Genomic DNA, 20,031 nt, shown 5'->3' on the forward strand with positions numbered 1-20,031 from the left:
GATCCATAAATGACTTTTCTCCTATGTGTTGTCACTTACAGTAGGTAGTAGAAATCTGACATTACCGACAGGTTTTGGGTTAGTCCATCTCTTCATGGGGGATTCTCAGCATTGCCTTTATTCTTGGTGGCTGGATGGTGTAATGCAGGGGTCTCAAACTCAATTTACCTGGGGGGCCGCAGGAGGCAAAGTCAGGATGAGGCTGGGCCGCATAAGGGATTTCACAATCGCGGCGCACCACCGCCTCCGCCCTCTCACTCTTCCTTCACAGAGAGGGGCGGGGAGAGGTGGCGATCCGTGCGGCGATTGACGTCAGGAGGGGCAGAGCTGAAGCTGAAAGCTCTGCCCCTTCCAGGAAATGCCGGCGGATTGCCCCCCGGGCGATTTGGGCGCTCTGCAGCCCTCGTTTAGCGGCGGATTACTTGGGAGCACTGAAGCGAACTATAAGGAAGCTTTTGCCGGCGAGGGCCACAAAATATTGTATCGTGGGCCGCAAATGGCCCGCGGGCCGCGAGTTTGAGACCCCTGGTGTAATGGTTAAAGTGGACCCACATTAAAAATACAAGATTTCAGAAATAAAATCTATTTTCTAAATTATAATAATAAATAGCAGCCTTTTTTCAGCTGTATGATGACAAGTATAACATATTTTACATTTATTGCAGGAACCCCTCCCTTCCTTTCAAATTGCAGGGACAAAATCCAGAAAACTGGTGGAGTAGGTGGTGTCCGGCAATGGAGGAATTGCTAATGGCTGCCCCCAGTATAACCCTAGCTATGAAAAGAGAAGGGTGAAAAGCATGCACTGAAATGCTCATAGGCTTGAAGGAGTGTTTATTTATCTTTGTATGTGTCAGAGTGGTGCAGCTAAATATTTTAATTAAAAAAAATGTTTGGTTTGGGTCCGCTTTAAGGGCTCTGCCTCTGACACAGGAGACCAGGGTTTGAATCTCGGCTCTGCCTGTTCAGTAAGCCAGCACCTATTTAGCAGGAGACCTTAGGCAAGTCTCCCTAACACTGCTACTGCCTATAGAGCGTGCCCTAGTGGCTGCAGCTCTGGTGCTTTGAGTCCGCCAGGAGAAAAGCGCAATATAAATGTTTTTTATTTTTTTTTATAAAGACATTCCCTGAAAAAGATTTATACAATGATGCTGGCCAGCCTCCCTTCTCACCATACACTTGTTTTGGCAGTTGGACGGAGCAACTGCCATTCACTAAGTGCTTTTAAAAATAAATAAAACCCTGAGAACCCCCCCATGAGAAGATGGGCTAGTCCAAAATCGGTTGGTAATGTCAGATTTTTAATACTTACTGTAAGTGATAGCAACGTAGGAGAAAAGTAATTTATGGCTCATTTAACTCCGGAAGAAACAAACTTCTTCTTTGTATACTTTAACATGTATTTTAAATTTTAAGTTGCGACAGAAGTCTTTTAATAAAGATGGCCACCCCCATATGTCTCTCAGTTCAGGCATCCTTTAAGCACTTGGTCATGTGACCTGCAGTGGGGGAGGGAGGGGGGCGGTCATGTGTCTCGCCCAGCACATACCTGAGATCTCCTCTCTCTTTATATTCGGGATAGCAGCTGGATTTTGTCTGTGGGGAGGAGGTCGGCTGCATATCCTCGACTCTTCTGTGCAAGGAAGGGGGTTTCAGGAATTCAGCTATAATTTGTTCTGCAGAATCTCAGATGATCTCTTGCTCATCTGTATCCGGAGAATGTTAGCAGGCCTGTAAATCCGATTCGTTCCTCCTTGTTCTGCGTCCTGTAAACTCAGATTACCCCAGTGCTTCGTGTTACATTCTTTACACATCACTAACTGTCCCTCAGAGGGGCTCACAACCTAATCTCTCTACCACGGTCATAGTCTAATGTCCCTCCATCCATGGTCATAGTGTAATGTCCCTCCGTGGTGATAGTCTAATGTCCCTGAGAGGGGCTCACAACCTAACGTCTCCCCCATGGTCATAGTCTAACATACCTCCATGGTCATAATCTAATGTCCCTCCACAGTTATAGTCTAATGTCTCTACATGGTCATAATCTAATGTCCTACCACAGTTCTAGTCTAATGTCCTACCATAGTCCTAGACTAAATATTCTACCATAGTCATAGTCCTAATCTAATGACCCACCATAGTCGTAGTCTAATGTCCTACCATAGTCCTAGTCTAAGGTTCTACCATAGTCCTTGTCTAATGCCCTACCACAGTCCTAGTCTGCTGTCCTACCACAGTCCTAGTCTAATGTCCTACCACAGTCCTAGTCTGCTGTCCCACCACAGTCCTAGTGTAATGTCCTACCACAGTCCTAGTCTGCTGTCCCACCACAGTCCTAGTGTAATGTCCTACCACAGTCCTAGTCTGCTGTCCCACCACAGTCCTAGTGTAATGTCCTACCACAGTCCTAGTCTAATGTCCTACCACAGTCCTAGTCTAATGTCTTACTATAGTCATAGTCCTGTCTTTAGAGTGAATCTCAGTAAGCAGTAGCAGCTCTTGACTCTAATGTAGATGACATGATATCTCTCTCAGTCGCTCTGCCAGCTCCTCCGGCTGGACTGTGGCCCAGGAGGGACGCAGCGGCACGCTGTACCCTAAATACACTTGTTACGGGTCAGATAGCCACCCTTAGGGACACAGCGTTCTGGTGACATCACTAAGTGACAGGTGCAGCCAGGAACCTGGCCGTGCGGGAAGTCCCCAGACCTGACCACCGCCGCCTGACCTGGCCCAACGCCAAGCCGAGACAGGTGCACCCGACCGTGCCGGGAGCTCGGCCTTACCCTCGCTCTTACAGCGCTGCTTCTCTCTTCCTGCTTACCTCCGTGCGTTCTGCGTTTCCTCATCACCCTCTGCATGGATGACTGGTTTATCATTAACTTCTTCATTGCCAGAGCTGTACTTCCCAATCCCAATAAACCTTTGCTCTATACAGCTAAAAAGTGAGATTTATTTTATTGGGGTGGGGCTCTGTCTTATAGGAAGCCAGCAGGGGGCGCTATTCATGAAATGCCACTTAGGGTAGTTTTGCCTTCAAAAGTGTCTCTCCGTGCACAAAAAGTGTTTCATGTGGTGCCCCTGTACATGGAGCACATGTCTATGCATTAACATGGATCCGAGAAAAACTTTTACTCATTGCATAATTGTGTTCCTTTCCTATTGTTTATAGGGCATTCCTCAAGCCAAATACTTTTTTGTTTTAATACTCTAATTCCCTATAAACGAAGGGCTGGTTCAGACGGGCGTCTGCCCCGCGTTTACCGCCAGCGTTCGGGGCTTGGCGTTAAACGCTCCCATTCAAATGAATGGGAGCGCTTGTACCAGGCTTTTACTGGCGTTCATGCAAACGCGGCGTTCGGATCCCGATTTTCCCTGGCGTTCAAAAGTCGACCCTGGATGCTACATGTAGCGTCCTGGGGCGGTTAACCGCCACAGCTAATGCCCCCCATGGGGGAAAAAAACGCTGAACCCAACTGAAAGCCGCTGAAAGCCCGAACGCAATGCCGCCGAACGCAACGCCGCCGAAAGCCGGGCAGACGCCCATGTGAACCAGCCCTAAACAAGCCACGCCCACAGCTTTTTAGAGTGCCTTGGCACTGTAGCAAGGGCTTATGGGAGCTCAGTCTGAGTAGGAAGAGGATGTGTTACTAGCCATTGATTTCAGAAGCAGAGGGGATGAGGGTAGGAGGAAAGGGGACTGAATTTACCCACAGGCAAGCTGATAGCATCTCCAGCCCTCAGCCTGTGGCAATGTGACAAGCAGAACAAGGCTGCCCTCATTGTATCACAGGAATAAATAATCATAAACTGTTGCAGCTAGATATGCTGTGTAAACCATCTAAACTTTAGATAAGATATATAGACAAGTTATAGTTAGTTTTTCATCTCGGATCCGATTTAAGATACACTTTTGAAGGCAAAACTACCCCAAGTGTCATTTCAGGAATAGCGCCCCCTGCTGGCTTTTTGTAACTTGTGGTATCTCCAGAAAACAGCCACAATAAAATAAATGAGATCCAGTAGGCTAATATTCATATTTTTTTAATACCTTTAGAGATTGTTTTTATACCCTGAATTTCTAATTCTTAGATTGCTGTATGAGTTCCCTCTCTGCTCCTGCCTGACCCCCGATTCATTTTTGCAAAGCCTCAGACAAAAAAGTAGGGTTGGCTCTGACTGAATTGGGATAGACCAGTATGGTTGGTTTTTCAGCACTGGGGGAGCTACACACGATGGCTGTACAAGTTTGCAGGGCCTTAAATAGTACATAACTAGTGGTGGCGAGCCAATCTTCCTAAATTAGATATCTTTGTTGAAATCTGCTCGATTTGGTGGTGTCCATGGTCAGGGCTGTGGAGTCGGAGCAATGTTTGGGTACCTGGAGTCGGAGTCAGTGGTTTCCTACACTGAGGAGTCAGATGATTTTTGTACCGACCCTGCAGCCCTGCACATCGGTCCAATGATTGATACTATGATTTATTTTTGGTCATGCTCATTTTGATAATTTTCCTAGGCAGGCATATATATTGTGTGGTATATGCTGGAGTGAGATGGATATGGAGGCCACCATATTTATTTCCTTTTAAACAATACCAGTTGCCTTAGGCAGGGGATCAGAAGGACCGCCAGGCGACTGGTATTGCTGAAAAGGAAATAAACATGGCAGCCTCCATACACCTCTCGCTTCAGTTGTCCTTTAACCTCCTTGGCGGTTATCACGAGTCAGGCTCGGGGTGGAAAAAACGAGCCAGGAGCGGTAACTCCGAGCGTGACTCGTGGAAGCCACTGGCAGGACTGTCCAGAGTATAGCGCGCAGCAGGCAATTTCACTCACCTCCCGGAGGATTCCGACGTCGGCAGCTATTCTGCTTCCTGTCCTCCGAGTCTCTGCAGCCCTCAGGTGAGATCACCCTTTGTCATCATGACGACAGACAGCGATCTCACTACAGGATTACAGCACCACCCAGAGGACAGAGGGAGAACTGCAGCGTTGGATCCCAGGGAAATAAGTGCAGGGGCTCCCACAGATCACTCTGCAGTGTGATTTTTTTTTCCAGGTTTTAGGATCTAAAAGCATGCAAAACAATTGCACCACTTTTAGACACTACAATCCAGAAAGAATTGGGGGGAGGGGGGGGGGGTAAACTAGTGGACCTGAACTCTTGCACAGGACAGAAGGAAAACATAAAGAAACGCCCTCATCTGTGAGTACGGCAGAGAGGCTAATTGGTAAACACAGAATGTTAACCCTTTGTCTGCTTCCATGAAAGCAGGAAGTAGACACCCTGCAGATTTATTGCAGGATTTCTGTCAGCTGTAACAAAGAAATGTTTCTGTAAAAGTTATTGTGCTGTTGCTTATCTTTTAGAGCGGAGAGGAAGTTCTGAGTTCAGGTCCGCTTTAAATACACTGAATTTATCTTATGCAGAAGAGGAGGGAGACGGAGGCACTTTAATGCTGTGTGTGACATGTTGTTTTTTGCACAAAGCTGATGATGTCATTGTTGTCCCCTCTGATCCAGGTACCAGAAGCATGTCCACACCTACCGCATCCTGCCGGACGAGGAGGACTATCTGGCTGTGCAGGTACCCCGCGCCTCTCCTATTGTGTCCTTGTCTGTCATTGTTCAGCTATCACCCAACATTCCAGTATTTCGTAATATTGGTATTTCTCCTCCTGGCACCGTCCGGTCAGACGGTCAACAAACGCGCCAGCCTCGTATTGCGTCAGGAGAGCTATTGTTGTTCTGGTCGGTTCTTGCTCAATATTGACTTCCAACGCAAGAAGAAAAGCCACACAAAAACAAGGCCTTGAAAACCCACAACTAACCAGGGCAGATTGTAATAGTAATCTGAAGGCTAATCCACTATAAACAGTGTGTAGAAGCCACATGCTGGACACAATTCCTGTCCTCTCTGACAAGACAAATAACATTTACAGGTATATTGCGCTTTTCTCCTGGCGGACTCAAAGCACTTGAGCTGCAGCCACTAGAGTGCACTCAGTAAGCAGAAGCATTGTTATGGAGTCTCGCCCAAGAACTCCTTACTGAATAGGTGCTGGCTTGCTGAACAGAGGTGGGGGTGTTCGTCTGTTGTGGCAATGTGACACTCTCTGTGATGTGCTGGCCCCATGTTGTGTGAGCGGAGTGTTTTTCTATTAGTATGAGGAGATGTTTGTCTTGTGTGGTGTGGGATGCTGGGTGTGTCACTGGTGGATATATAGAGGCAGCGGGTGCTGGACGGACTGGTGAGGGCCTCTGAAGTGCTGGGATACGATGTGCTCAGAAGAGGCCAATCCTCTGTGATGCGCTGGGCCCATGTTGTGTGAGCCGAGTGTCTTTCTATCAGTATGAGGAGATGTTTGCCTTGTGTTGTGTGGCATGCTGAGTGTGTCACTGGTGGATATATAGAGGCAGCGAGTGCTGGACGGACAGGTGAGGGCCTCTGAGGTGCTGGGATACGCTTTGCACAGAGGAGGCCGATGTTTCTCAGCGATGCGCTGCCCCGTGTTGTGTGAGCGGAGTGTCTTTCTGTCAGTATGAGGAGATGTTTGCCTTGTGTGGCCTGTGTGTGGGATGCTGGGTGTGTCACTGGTGGATATATAGAGGCAGCAGGTGCAGGGCGGACAGATGAGGGCCTCTGGTGCTGGGGTATGCTTTTCACAGAGGAGGACGATGTTTCTCTGTGATGCGCTGCCACGTGTTGTGTGAGCGGAGTGTCTTTCTGTCAGTATGAGGAGATGTTTGGCTTGTGTGGCATGCTGGACATGTCACTGGTGAATATATAGAGGCAGCGAGTGCTGGACGGACAGGTGAGGGCCTCTGAGGTGCTGGGATAGGATGTGCACCGAAGAGGCCAATCCTCTGTAATGTGCTGGCCCCATGTTGTGTGAGTGGAGTGTCTTTCTATCAGTATGAGGAGATGTTTGCCTTGTTTGGTGTGGGATGCTGGATGTGTCACTGGCGGATATATAGAGGCAGCGGGTGCTGGACGGACAGGTGAGGGCCTCTGAGGTGCTGGGATACGATGTGCACAGAAGAGGCCGATGTTTCTCTGTGATGCGCTGGGCCCGTGTCGTGTGAGCGGAGTTCTCTGTCTTTCTGTCAGTATGAGGAGATGTTTGCCTTGTGTGGTGTGGGATGCTGGGTGTGTCACTGGTGGATATATAGAGGCAGCAGGTGCTAGGCGGACAGGCGAGGGCCTCTGAGGTGCTGGGATAGGATGTGCACAGAAGAGGCCGATGTTTCTCTGTGATGCGTTGGGCCCGTGTCGTGTGAGCGGAGTTCTCTATCTTTCTGTCAGTATGAGGAGATGTTTGCCTTGTGTGGCCTGTATGTGGGATGCTGGGTGTGTCACTGGTGGATATAGCGGACTAGCGAGGGCCTCTGAGGTGCTGGGACAGCTGTTGTCTGTGCAATACGAGATCTCCCCACCAGAACATCGGTCTAGACTGGCGGGCAGCTGTGTAAACAGGTGTCGGGTCCCCTGTCACCAACCGTCCATCCCGGTGACACCTCCGACAGCTGCAGGAGGCCCGGACGATACCTGTAACACTACACAGTGACACTGTACAGCCAGCGGGAGGCGGTATCACTCACCTGAGGACCTGGCTGGGTTCATTAGAGATCTGGCCTAGACCTCAGCACAAGGGAATATTAGTCATTATTATATAAATAGTGTCAGGAACAGCTTCTTCCCTCAGGCTGTAGCCCTGCTCAATGCAGAACCGCACTATTTATCCACCAATGCTGACACATCCAGAACTTCAAAGCATTACAAGACTGACTGACTACAAAATTAACCCTTTTCATCTGCTTACCACTAGTTCACCCACGATGGTGTGTGGGTGATCACAAAATCACAGTGATGGGGGTCTGTGGGTGATCACAAAATCACAGTGGCGGGGGGGGGGGGGGGGGGGGTTGGGTGATCACAAAATCACAGTGGCAGGGGGTGTGGTTAATCACAAAATCACAGTGGCGGGGGTGATCACAAAATCACAGTGGTTGGGGCGTGTGGGTGATCACAAAATCACAGTGGCGGGGGTGTGTGGGTGATCACAAAATTACAGTGGCCGGGGTGTGGGTGATCACAGCGACACGGGATGGCGTTTGTGATCACAAAATCACAGTGGCAGGGGGTGTGGTTAATCACAAAATCACAGTGAGGGGGTGTGTGGTTAATCACAAAATCACAGTGGCAGGGGGTGTGGTTAATCACAAAATCACAGTGAGGGGGTGTGTGGTTAATCACAAAATCACAGTGACAGCGGGTGTGGTTAATCACAAAATCACAGTGGGGGTGGCGTTTGTGATCACAAAATCACAGTGGCGGGGAGCAATCTCAAAATCAGTGGCGGAGGAAGGGGTAATTGCAAAATCAACGGGAAGGGGGGGGGGGGGGGGGTGGTGCTTGGTTGTGGTTGATCACAAAATCACAGTGGCGGGGGTTTGGGGGGGGGGGGGGCTGGGATGGGGCTTGGTTGTGGGTGATCATAAAATCACAATGGCTGCGGGGGGTGGGAAGAAGTGGGTAGTCACAGTGGCGGCGGTGGTCCGGAGGGTCTGTACCTCCATGCTCTACAGCTAGGAGGCGACTGAGCCGAGGGGATCCACATAGGGGGATGCCGCTAGTGACAGCCCAAAATGCGGCCACATAATATTTCTATAACAAGGCGCAGGGAATAGGGCTAGTGGCACTCAAAGTGTTGGAGTTAAGGGGCCCATACACCTAACGATTTTCCCGCTGATATACAGCTGATTCGTTCACAGTGATCGAATCGGCTGTGAAATCGCCGCGCTCACCGCTGACAGAACGATCAATTTCCGTCCGAAATTGATTCCTGTCAATCCGTCCGTGCGGAAGATTTTTCTCGATCGCCGGCGGGTCGGGAGTGCGTCGATAGCGGCGTTCGAATGCCCGACGACCGACGCAATACAGCGGGTATACATTACCTGTTCCGGCCGGCGCGAGCCCCCTGGTCTCTGCTGTCTTCTCCGCTCTGGTCTGGTCTTCAGCATGCTTCACTTCTTCCTGCCCGGTAGGAAGAAGTGAAGCATGCTGGAGACCAGACCAGAGCGGAGAAGAAGACAGCAGTGACAGCGGGGACTCGCGCCGGCGGAGCAGGTAATGTATTCGGGGGGGGGAGGGGGGGGGCGGGGGGAGCGGCGCGGCAGCACCACCACCACCACAGATTGTGAACGGTTTCAGGCTGAAATCGGTTCACAATCTGTTTGCAGGGTAGCCATACGATCCCTCTCTGATCAGATTCGATCAGAGAGGGATCTATCTGTTGGTCGAATCTGATGGCAAATCGACCAGTGTATGGCCACCTTTAGTTGGACACTGATCCACACAAAGTGATGCCGTGCCGAACCAGATCCAGCAACAGCACTCCTAGCGGCAAGCCAAAATACGCCCACATAATATCTGTTGGCAATATAAACAGAATTACCTAAACTGCAGTATAGTAAAGCAACCACAAGATGTCACTGTCTGTAGAATGATGTGAAGATCTCTATGGTATTGTGATTTCCTGTATTCTCATTCTGTGTTCCTCTCTGTTCTAAGTAAGCTGTATTTCCTGATGCTGGTGTATGATATATCTGCATGTTTTTCCTCAGTAAAGAGTTTCAACTTGTTATACTGGGTGCCTATCTGCCTGTACAGACCACTCTGCTCCATCAATATCTAAATTGTGTGGCAGAACAGCAGTGGATGGGGCTGGCAGCAATCAAAAGCATTGAACTTAGTCCAACCCTTTTATCTAAAGGGGCTGACTCTGTGGATTGTATTCAGTAGTAGCACCATCTAGTGGCCGGCAGTTTTCCTATGTCTGACATTGGACATTGGACGAAAAGGCCAATGTCATAGTCCAACATAGCATTGGAAAGGGTTAAAGGACCTCCATCACGAAAAAAGTAGGCAGTTAAAATCTGAAAGAACCGACAGGTTTTGGGCCAATCCATCTCCTCATGGGGGATTCTCAGGGTTTTCTTTGTTTTCAACAGCATTTCCTGAACAGCAATTTAACTGCCCAAATAGTAAGATACCAGCCGGCCTCCCTACTCACTTACTTTTTTGTTAGTTAGACTTTACATCTGCTGTTTAGGAAATGCTGTTGTAAATAAACAAAACCCTGAGAATACCTCATGAGGAGATGGACTGGCTGAAAACCTGTCGGTTCTGTCTGATTTTAACTGCCTACTTTTTTCGCAATAGAGGTCCTTGAACTCCAGTACTGTCCTGCAGAGTAACATCTAAACTGCCTGTCCTTATAATATAGTGTCTGTGTCTGTTAAGTAAATGCCAAGTCAAATACCTTTTACATGCAAACTTATTAGGCCTAATAAAATGATTCTGATTCCTATCGCCGGTGATGCTGTACAAAGTAAGATGTAATCATGGCTGGATGAGGCCTGGTTCACACACGTGGTTTGTTGGCGTGTGTTGCGTGTGTGCTGAGCTGTACAGAGCTGGGTAAACACGCATCTCGGGATTGCTTAGTCTGTTGCCATATCAGAATACTTTATTTCACAGATACAGACGGTCTCCTACTAACAAACAACCTGAGTTACAACGTTTCAGAGATACAAACAAAGCTGTTAAAATATACACAACTGCTTTTTATAATATATTTTTTACTGCTAAATGTTGCAGTATCTATATATATATAATAGAGTAAGTGCCTCAACCTTCAAGCAAGAAGAAGAAGTACTTTGCATGAGAAAATGTATGCGTGCTCAAACACCAAGTTTAAGGCCTCTTTTCCACGGACTGTTGAGCTGTGTGCTCAGCAAGCAGTTACCAGGCAGCAGTGAGCAGATACCAGGCAGCAACAAGCAGTTACCAGGCAGCAGTGAGCAGTTACCAGGCAGCAACAAGCAGTTACCAGGCAGCAGTGAGCAGTTACCAGGCAGCAGCAAGCAGCTACCAGGCAGCAACAAGCAGCTACCGGGCAGCAGTGAGCAGTTGTGAGAGTTTGAGAGGCATTTCACTGCCTATCAACAGTCCATGGAAAAGAGGCCTTACCCTAGCAAGTCTGACTTTGCAAATCTGGCCTAATTGGCTATTCATGAGGCAATGCTCATGCAAATGCATGCACAAACCAATACCGCAAAGCGGTCACCCTGCTACATGCTACATTAGCACTATCCAGGAGCGCCACGGGGAGGATTCCCAATGCCCCCTTTTTATACAACCGGAGGGACCGCAGGGTCCCAGGCTCTCTCACTGCCTGGAAACCACAGTGGCACACCGGAGGGGGAGGCTGGGTGGCGTAGACGACCCCCCCCCCCCCCAAGTGTGGCCAGCGCCGGGGAGAGCCGTCCACACCCACCTCCCAATATTAAAAACAGGCACTTACCTTAACGTCCATTGCGTTCTGCTACATGCGCATTAACTTGGGGGCACCACATGAGAAAGGAGAGAAGCATAGGCCACCCAAAGCTTTACAGCTCAGGGCTGGCTCCCATACAGCACTCCAGAGGGGGGGGGGGGGGGAGGACAGGCGCAGATAACTCACTCCAGGGTTCACACCACCAGAGTAAGCCATCCACCACCTGCCTCCAAAGGATACAAACTGCACAAAATGCTTTCCATGAGAAAATTAATGCGCATGTAGCAGAACCCAATGGACGTTAAGGTAAGTGCCTGTTTTAATATTAGGAGGTGGGTGCGGACGGCTCTCCTCGGCGCTGGCCACGCTTGGGGGGGGTCGGCTGCGCCACCCAGCCTCCCCCTCCGGGGTGCCGCTGACGCTGTGGTTCCCAGGCAGCGAGAGAGCGCTTTGCGGTATTGGTTTTTTGACCCTGCATAGTTTGGCATGCGAAAGCAAATGCATATTTGCATGAGCATTGCCTCATGAATAGCCATTTAGGCCAGATTTGGAAAGCCAGACTTGCTAGGGTTAAACTTGGTTTTTGAGCACGCATAATTTTTCTCATGGAAAGCATTTTTTGCAGTTGTATCCTTTGGAGGCAGGTGGTGGATGGCTTGCTCCGGTGGTGTGAACCCTGCAGTGAGTTGTCTGCGCCTGTCCTCCCCCCCCCCCCCCCCCCCCCCCCCACCCTCTGGAGTGCTGTATGTGAGTCAGCCCTGAGCTCTAAAGCTTGGGGTGACCCATGCTTCATTCCTTCCTAATGTGGTGCCCCCAAGTTAATGTGCATGTAGCAGAACGCAATGGACGTTAAGGTAAGTGCCTGTTTTTAATATTGGGAGGTGGGTGTAGACGGCTCTCCCCGGCGCTGACTACACTTGGGGGTGCCGCTGTGGTTCCCAGGCAGTGAGAGAGCCTGGGACCCCGCAGTCCCCCCGGTTGTATGGGGGCATTGGGAAGCCTCCCTGTGGCGCTCCTGGATAGTGCTAATGTAGGTTTGGTTTTTGGACCCTGCATAGTTTGGCATGCGAAAGCAAATGCATATTTGCATGAGCATTGCCTCATGAATAGCCAATTAGGCCGGATTTGCAAAGCCAGACTTGCTAGGGTTAAACTTGGTGTTTGGGCACGCATAATTTTCTCATGGAAAGCCTACTTCTTCTTGCTTCAAGGTTGAGGCACGTACTCTATTAGATAGATGCGGCGTATGCTACGACGCGGGTTGGCTAGTTAATATATAATATTATAAGCAGTTTAAACAGGAACTGTAACCCTGGGTTTAACTTCCTCCCAATCTGTAGCTGATATCCCCTTTTCCCACCAGAAATATTTACCTTTTCTCCAACAGATCATCATGAGGGTCTGTATGGCTGATATTGTGGTGAAAACCCTCCCACAGTGTGATGTCATAACCATGGTCCTGACCGTTTGCTGTTTACAACTGCCAAGCAAGCAGTATCCTCCTCTGCGCATAGAACTCTCAGTAACGAACATTCCGTACAGATCACCTGACAGGATTAAAGATGTCACCACCAGTGATACATTTCAGAATGTAAATCAGGGAAGATGTGCAAACACTGACTAAATAGTAATCTGTGGATGAATATTGTAAAAATGAGCAATTGAATTAATTATGTTATTTTCCCTACAGATTCTCTTTAAATTACTTTAAAAGCACATTATAAACAAACAAAACACATAGTTTATACTATATATGGTATGTCCAAATCCAGAGTTAGCCGAAAGTAAATCATTTATCCACATTTTACCATGTGTAACACACGACTCAATTTACAAACAAATTCAACTTTCAAACTCCTGAAACAGAACCTGTTTGTAAGTCGGGGAAGGCCTGTATTCATTTGTTTTAGTTAGGAAGCTGTAGGTATTGTCTAATGTACTCAGTGATATCTCCTCTCCCCCCAGACCTCCCAGGGGGTGCAGGTGAGGCGGTTTAAGACGTTAATGGACCTGATCGCCCTCTACCTGCAGCCCAACCAGGGGATGGTGTGTACGCTGCTGTACCCCGTGGAGCGGGAGAAGGACGTCATCGAGGACAGGGACTATTCTGGTGAGTAGCCCCCATATATTTCTCATACTGATTTTTGTGATTGTGCCCCCAAACAACGTAATCAGCCAGCCTCTGTGGACTGCCAGAGTGGACCCTGTATGGAAGTGGCAAAAAGAGAGAAGACAGGAGCAAATCTCGGGGCTTTTCACCTCATGGGCTTGATTCACTAAACTGTGATAACTCAAATATTACACCTTATCAAAGATATCACACCTTATCAAAGTTAACGCGCCTTATCAGAGTAGCATAGCGAGCGCTTCTAACCTGCAGGGGCTCAGGGCAGGACGAGTGCCATTGCCAATTAGCAGGCATAAGTTTGTAGCGCTTGCTATGCTACTCTGATAAGGCATGTTATCTTTGGTAAAGTGTGATATCTTGATAAGGTGTGATATTTCAGTTATCACGGTTTAGTGAATCAAGCCTCAAATACGTATAGGGTAATTATATGCTCACAGAGTAGGGTTGCCACCTATAGGCAACCACTGATAAAGCTGCGAGAGATCGGCATTATGCTGGATTGACCCCTCTTCTGGTTTGTTTGGTGGGGACCATCTGGCTCCGGTGCTCAAACTAAGGATATAAATCCATAGCCCATAAAAAAGAGATGTGAGCAAAAATGGGGGACTTTATTAGATGTCTGTTACTGTTTTATTTTTACTGTATTGAGTCTTGTCCTCTGTGGAGGTCAGTGTTCCTCTGCTCCATGCTGTTTATTTTTTGGGCATTTCTTGTATCGCCGTATACAAGCCCTTCATGAAATATCTGGCTGTGATATGAGTGTGTAATTGCAGAGAACCTGAAGTAGGCGTTCCCGCAGGAGGAGCTTGTGTTTTGTAAACAGCAATGAAAGTAACTAGAAGCTGCCACAATAAAAAGGTCACATGACACAGCCTCCTCCTGCGCCAGCAGTTCCACCTCAGCATTTAAATCAAGCTGTGGTCAGCTGACTTATTTTCAAAGCTGCAACAGAAGCCTTGAGAGAATCTTGAACAGAGGTGCCAGTATAGGATAAAAACGTCTAAAAACCGCTTAAAAGGGGGAAGTGGTGGACTTACCTCCCTCGAGGAAATTACAGACAAGAATTTGTTATTTTATATCAAAAATAACATTTATTATAAAACTCCTCTTTGCAACGCGTTTCACAGGCACAATCCCGCTTCCACAGGCAATTATTGGAGAAACTCAAGAAAGTGTGTAGCGTGGCTGAGCGCCTCTGTGAACACTGCCACGCTACAGACTTTCTTAAGTGTCTCCAATAATTGCCTGATGAAGCGGGATTGTGTCCGTGAAACGCGTTGAAAAGTGGAGTTTTATAATAAATGTTGTTTTTTTTATATAAAATAACGAATTCCTGTATGTAATTTCCTCGACGGAGGTAAGTCCACCACTTCACCCTTTTAAACGTTTTTTAGACGTTTTATCCTATATTGGCGCCTCTGTTCAAAATCCTCAAACATTGCATAGCCCACCCTTGGTGGAGGTGTGTTATCCCCTTTCTTCCTTTCTACAGAGAGCGACTTCTCAAACCTGAGTGGGGTCAGGTAATAATTCTCCCCACTTGCGATTATAGTGGTTGCCTATGTGGTAACCCTTGTTTGTGAGTATATTTCATACTTTATGTTGATCTTTGTCAAATATTGAAGGTACTACACCATATTGGGATCTCAGTTTTCTTCTGTTTTCTTACATTGAGAGAATCTCGGTGATGTTTTATGTGATAACCACAATTTTTTTAATTAGTATAATTGCAGTTATAATTATGGGCCTGTCAGAAACCCAGTTGAATTTCCCAAAACATCTTCTGAAACATTTCTAAAAGGAAAACTGTACAGAAAGCGATATGGAGGCTGACATTTTTCTTTTTCCTTTTAAACAATACTAGTTTCCTGGCTGCCCTGCTGATCATCTGCCTCTAATACTTTTAGCTATAGACCCTGAACAAGCATGCAGCAGATCAGATGTTTCTGGCTGCATTTGCTGCACGCTTATTTCAGGTGCGTGATTCTGAGACCAGAAAGATCAGCACAGCTGCCAGGAAGCTGGTATTGTTTAAAAGGAAAAAAAATGTCAGTCTCCATATCCCATTTAGTACAGTTGTCCTTTTTGCGGCTTTGATAATAAGTCAGCTGACCACAACGCTGAACAGGAACTGCGGGGACAGGAGGAGGCTTTGTCATGTGACCTTTTTACCGAGGCAGCTTCTTGTCACTTTCATTGCTGTTTACAAAACAGTGGGAACGCCCCCTGCAAACTCAGCATCAGTCAGACTGTCAGTTGCAGCTACGTAGGAAATAAAAGGACAAATCCGTTTATTTATCACTTATCTTCTCTTTCAGATGGCGAAGATGATAAGCCTCCCCTCCCCCCGCGCTCAGCCTCTGCCAGTTTCTCAGGGGCCTCTGGGATGAGCCTGATGCCCTGCGGGCAGGATGTCAGCCCCACCGAGAGGTAATACTCCTCTAACCCTGGAGCAGGGGGAATAAAGGAAACTTTCACAAAGTACCGAATGAGCAATGTCCATGAGTTCATCTTATGCTTTCTAAAGCCCTATTATGTGCATTTAAAATAATTCTGTATCGTAGAGTCTTGTAAAACTGTTATAGTTTTACAAAATAAAAGAATGATGCTACTTGCTGCCACTATAACTAGATCCTCAGTGACTCACTCCTGTCTGCTCAATCCCACACAGTCTAATCCACTTTTTGTCACATGGGCACAAATCGGGACAAAGCCACACCTCCCTGCTGACAAATGCTGGGTGCACACGTTGTGATTTCCCGCTCGAACGGCGGGATCGATCGATTACTTCCGGCATGTTCGATTGGGTCTCGATTGATACACGGCTGTATCAATCAAAACACGATCAAACATGTTGGAAATAATCGATCGATCAGGATAGATCCCGCTGATCGAGCGGGAAATCGCAACGTGTGTACCCAGCATAACAGCCATCACTTACAAGGCAGGCAGGCAAGCAAGGGAGTGAGCATTCAGCTGGAGATCACTGAGAAGGTAATGAAGCAAAAGCTACCTTAATGTTCTAAAGTCCTGCCATAGTCATAAGCACCGTACACACACCAAGGGATTTCTGTTGCCTGGCAGGGTTTGGTACGTGATCCCTTGGGCGATGTCAGTGCTGTACAGACACATCATCAGCCTCCGGGTTAGCGATGTGTCTGTTGCTATAGAGGGGGCGAAGGGAGAACGAGTGATGCACCATGAAGAGAATTCCCACGGGTAGGGGAGAACGATGCCATTGGGTGGTGCTCGGGGGAGTCAGGGATCACTAAACATTCAGCATGCCAGATCTTTAGCAGACATACTGTACATACCCTGGAGTTGCTCACTATTCTCAGCCAAGGTGGTCTTCATCGTCCACCACAGCCAAGTTAATTCCACATGTGTATGTAGCAAAGTCTAAAATCCTAATAGTTATAGACTACCATACTCATAATCTAATGTCCTACCATAGTCATAATCTAATGTCCTACCATAGTCATAGCCTAATGTCCTACCATAGTCATAGCCTAATGTCCTACCATAGTCATAGTCTTATGTCCTACCATAGTCAATGTCTAATGTCCTACGATAGTCAAAGTCTGTTGTCCTACCATAATCGTAGTCTAATGCCCTACCACGTCTAATGTCCCACCATAGTCATAGTCTGTTGTCCTACCATAGTCATAGTCTAATGTCCTACCATAGTCAATGTCTAATGTCCTACCATAGTCAAAGTCTGTTGTTCTACCTTAGTCATAGTCTAATGTCCTACCACAGTCATAGTCTAATGTTCTACCATAGTTATAGTCTAATGTCCTACCATAGTCAAAGTCTGTTGTCCTACCATAGTCATAGTCTAATGTCCTACCATAGTCAATGTCTAATGTCCTACCATAGTCAAAGTCTGTTGTCCTACCTTAGTCATAGTCTAATGTCCTACCACAGTCATAGTCTAATGTTCTACCATAGTTATAGTCTAATGTCCTACCATAGTCATAGTCTGTTGTCCTACCATAGTCATAGTCTGTTGTCCTACCACAGTCATAGTCTAATGTCCTACGATAGTCAAAGTCTGTTGTCCTACCATAGTCATAGTCTAATGTCCTACCACAGTCATAGTCTAATGTTCTACCATAGTCATAGTCTAATGTCCTACCATAGTCATAGTCTGTTGTCCTACCATAGTCATATTCTGTTGTCCTACCATAGTCATATTCTGTTGTCCTACCATAGTCATAGTCTAAATGTCCTACCATAGTCATATTCTAATGTCCTACCATAGTCATAGCCTAATTTCCTACCATAGTCATTTTTAATGTCCTACCACTAACATCCCTACCATAATTATAGTCTAATATTCTACTATAGTCAAAGTCTAATGTTCTTCCGTAGTCCAAGTCTAACTCTAATGTTCCATCATCGTCATAGTTTTACATTATACAATAATCAAAGCCTTAAATCTACCTACCACAGTCTAATGTCCCTACCATAACCTTACTCTAATGCCCCTACCATAGTCTTACTCTTATGTCTCCACCACAGTCATACTCTAATGTTCTTCCCTAGTTATTGCCTAATCACTGTTACCAATTTATATGACCCCACCTGTCTCTTGTCCTTCTCTCGTAGCTCCATGAATGGTCTGAGCACGGTGTCACACGACTATCTCAAGGGAAGCTACTCTCTGGATCTAGAGGCTGTGAAATCTGGGGCCACCAGCCTTCCCCACCTAAACAAGACGCTGGTCCACTCCTGCAAGCGCCTGCACGGGTCAGTGCCTGCCTCCCCGCCCCTTCTGGCCAGAGCGGCGGCTGTTGATTTTTTATTTACACTGTCTTGTCTCTTCACAGAGAGGTGGATAAAGTTCTCTCCGGACTGGAAATCCTCTCCAAGATCTTCGACCAGCAAAGCTCCCCCATGGTGTCCAAGATTCTGCAGCAGGTGCGGTGGTCAGCCAGAGGGGGGCAGCGGAGAGTAGGGGCAATGTAGTAACCCCAGTGTACTCCAAGCATGATTATAACACTTGAAAATAATTTCTGGATGCCAACAGGTTCAAAAATATCTTTGAAAAAGCATCAGATTTACCTAAAAATAATAATTAAAAAAATGGGATCAGTTTTTAGAATAATGTGGTAACTGGAATTAGTAGAAAATCTTGAAGAATTAGCCACTGGGAAGGGTCAATGAGATGCAAATAATTTCAAGTTGATGTAGAATTATGCAAAATTTTTATTGAAATTTTTTCATGTGAAAAATGGACCAGCTGAGGTGGGATTCGATTGGTTCATTTTCAAACTTCATAAATTTGCATAACAAATTGGCTTGATTCTGCATAAGTTTGGCGTTATTTGCATGTTATTGATGATCCCTATTCATGGCCTGGAGGACACGCCTACTCCACTTCCTGTCTATTGATAATAAGGAGTTACTGGCTATAGTGTACCCAAAATAAGGCTTTTCCTGTTTTATAAACAGCTGTGAGTTGGACTTGAGGCAAGCAGGGAAGGTATAAAAACCAGAGCAGGCAAGATATTGTGCACTAGACTGAGAGGCATGGAGAAGGTAACCCCTGAAAAGCATAAAACGTACACGGTTGTCTTCTTAAAGGCGGTTGTTGTAACATCAAAACTAAAAAAAAAAGATGCTAAAAAATACTTAGTACCTCAAAAATATATGTATACTTCGTTTGTTTCTAAAATAGGCTCCTACGTCCCCCATTTGTTTCTTCTTTTAACCTCATCTGGGTGCCTTTGCTATATTTTAACTGGAAAAGTTGAGGGGTCGTCTTACTGCAGGACCTGTGCAGTGCCATAGGGATTGTGGGAAGTTTTTTTTTTTTTCTTTTAGCTACAGTAACAAGATTATCACAGCAAGCAAATAACATAAATCTACCTATTTCAGATAAGATAAGGACACTATGACCAGAAGGCAATTGAATCCTCTCCCCCCTCCTCACACAGTGATGTAAGCCTGTTGTCTAGGTGATGATTGCTGTGGGAGGGACAGCAAGCTGTGGCAATAGGGATGGAAAGCAGCAGAAATATTATTTTCTTTTTTTCATACCACATTTCTCCTAAATCTGACAGTGAACACTAAAAAAAACAGGATTTCTTATTGGATTTTTTTTCAGTTAATATGGAGTTTCCTCCTACTTAAAAGGTCTGCTATCATAAAACAACTGCAAGATCTAAAATACATACCTATAAGATATGCGTTTGGCTCAAAGTAAAATGCTCCATAAATGACTTTTTTCCTATTTAGCTGTCACTCACAGTAGGTGTTCTTCATCTGATAGCAAAACACATAGCAGAAGTGACTGGCACTCCAGACTCCCCCAGAACTTCTGCTCTGCCCTCTGCACCAGTCTGAGAGTGGGGGAGCGCTCCACTGGTGAATAGGTGGGCTACAGTGACGGTTGGAACTGGAGGAGAATTCCGGGGGGCACAGATCCTGTGTTCACGGCAGCTGCTGCGGCAGTAAGGGTGCCCATACTACCGACCGACTAGTACAAAACCTGCAAAATGCACACTGACCATTGTAGTCAATAGTCTATTGGCGAATCGCGCGTGGTTCGCGTTG

General features: G+C 46.8%; 1 protein-coding gene across 2 annotated transcripts in view; it reads left to right on the forward strand.

Annotated features, from left to right (window-relative positions):
* Positions 1-20,031, forward strand: part of INPPL1 (inositol polyphosphate phosphatase like 1) — a 142,626-nt gene that overhangs the window by 50,743 nt on the left and 71,852 nt on the right. For both annotated transcript variants that reach the window (XM_068266559.1, XM_068266558.1), the window contains exons 2-6: positions 5,524-5,587; positions 13,308-13,452; positions 15,789-15,900; positions 18,082-18,222; positions 18,303-18,393. In XM_068266559.1, coding sequence (XP_068122660.1) covers positions 5,524-5,587; positions 13,308-13,452; positions 15,789-15,900; positions 18,082-18,222; positions 18,303-18,393 — 553 coding nt within the window. The remainder of the gene's footprint in view (positions 1-5,523; positions 5,588-13,307; positions 13,453-15,788; positions 15,901-18,081; positions 18,223-18,302; positions 18,394-20,031) is intronic.

This window comes from Hyperolius riggenbachi, chromosome 2 (assembly GCF_040937935.1).
Source record: "Hyperolius riggenbachi isolate aHypRig1 chromosome 2, aHypRig1.pri, whole genome shotgun sequence".
NCBI classification, from domain to species: Eukaryota; Metazoa; Chordata; class Amphibia; order Anura; family Hyperoliidae; genus Hyperolius; species Hyperolius riggenbachi.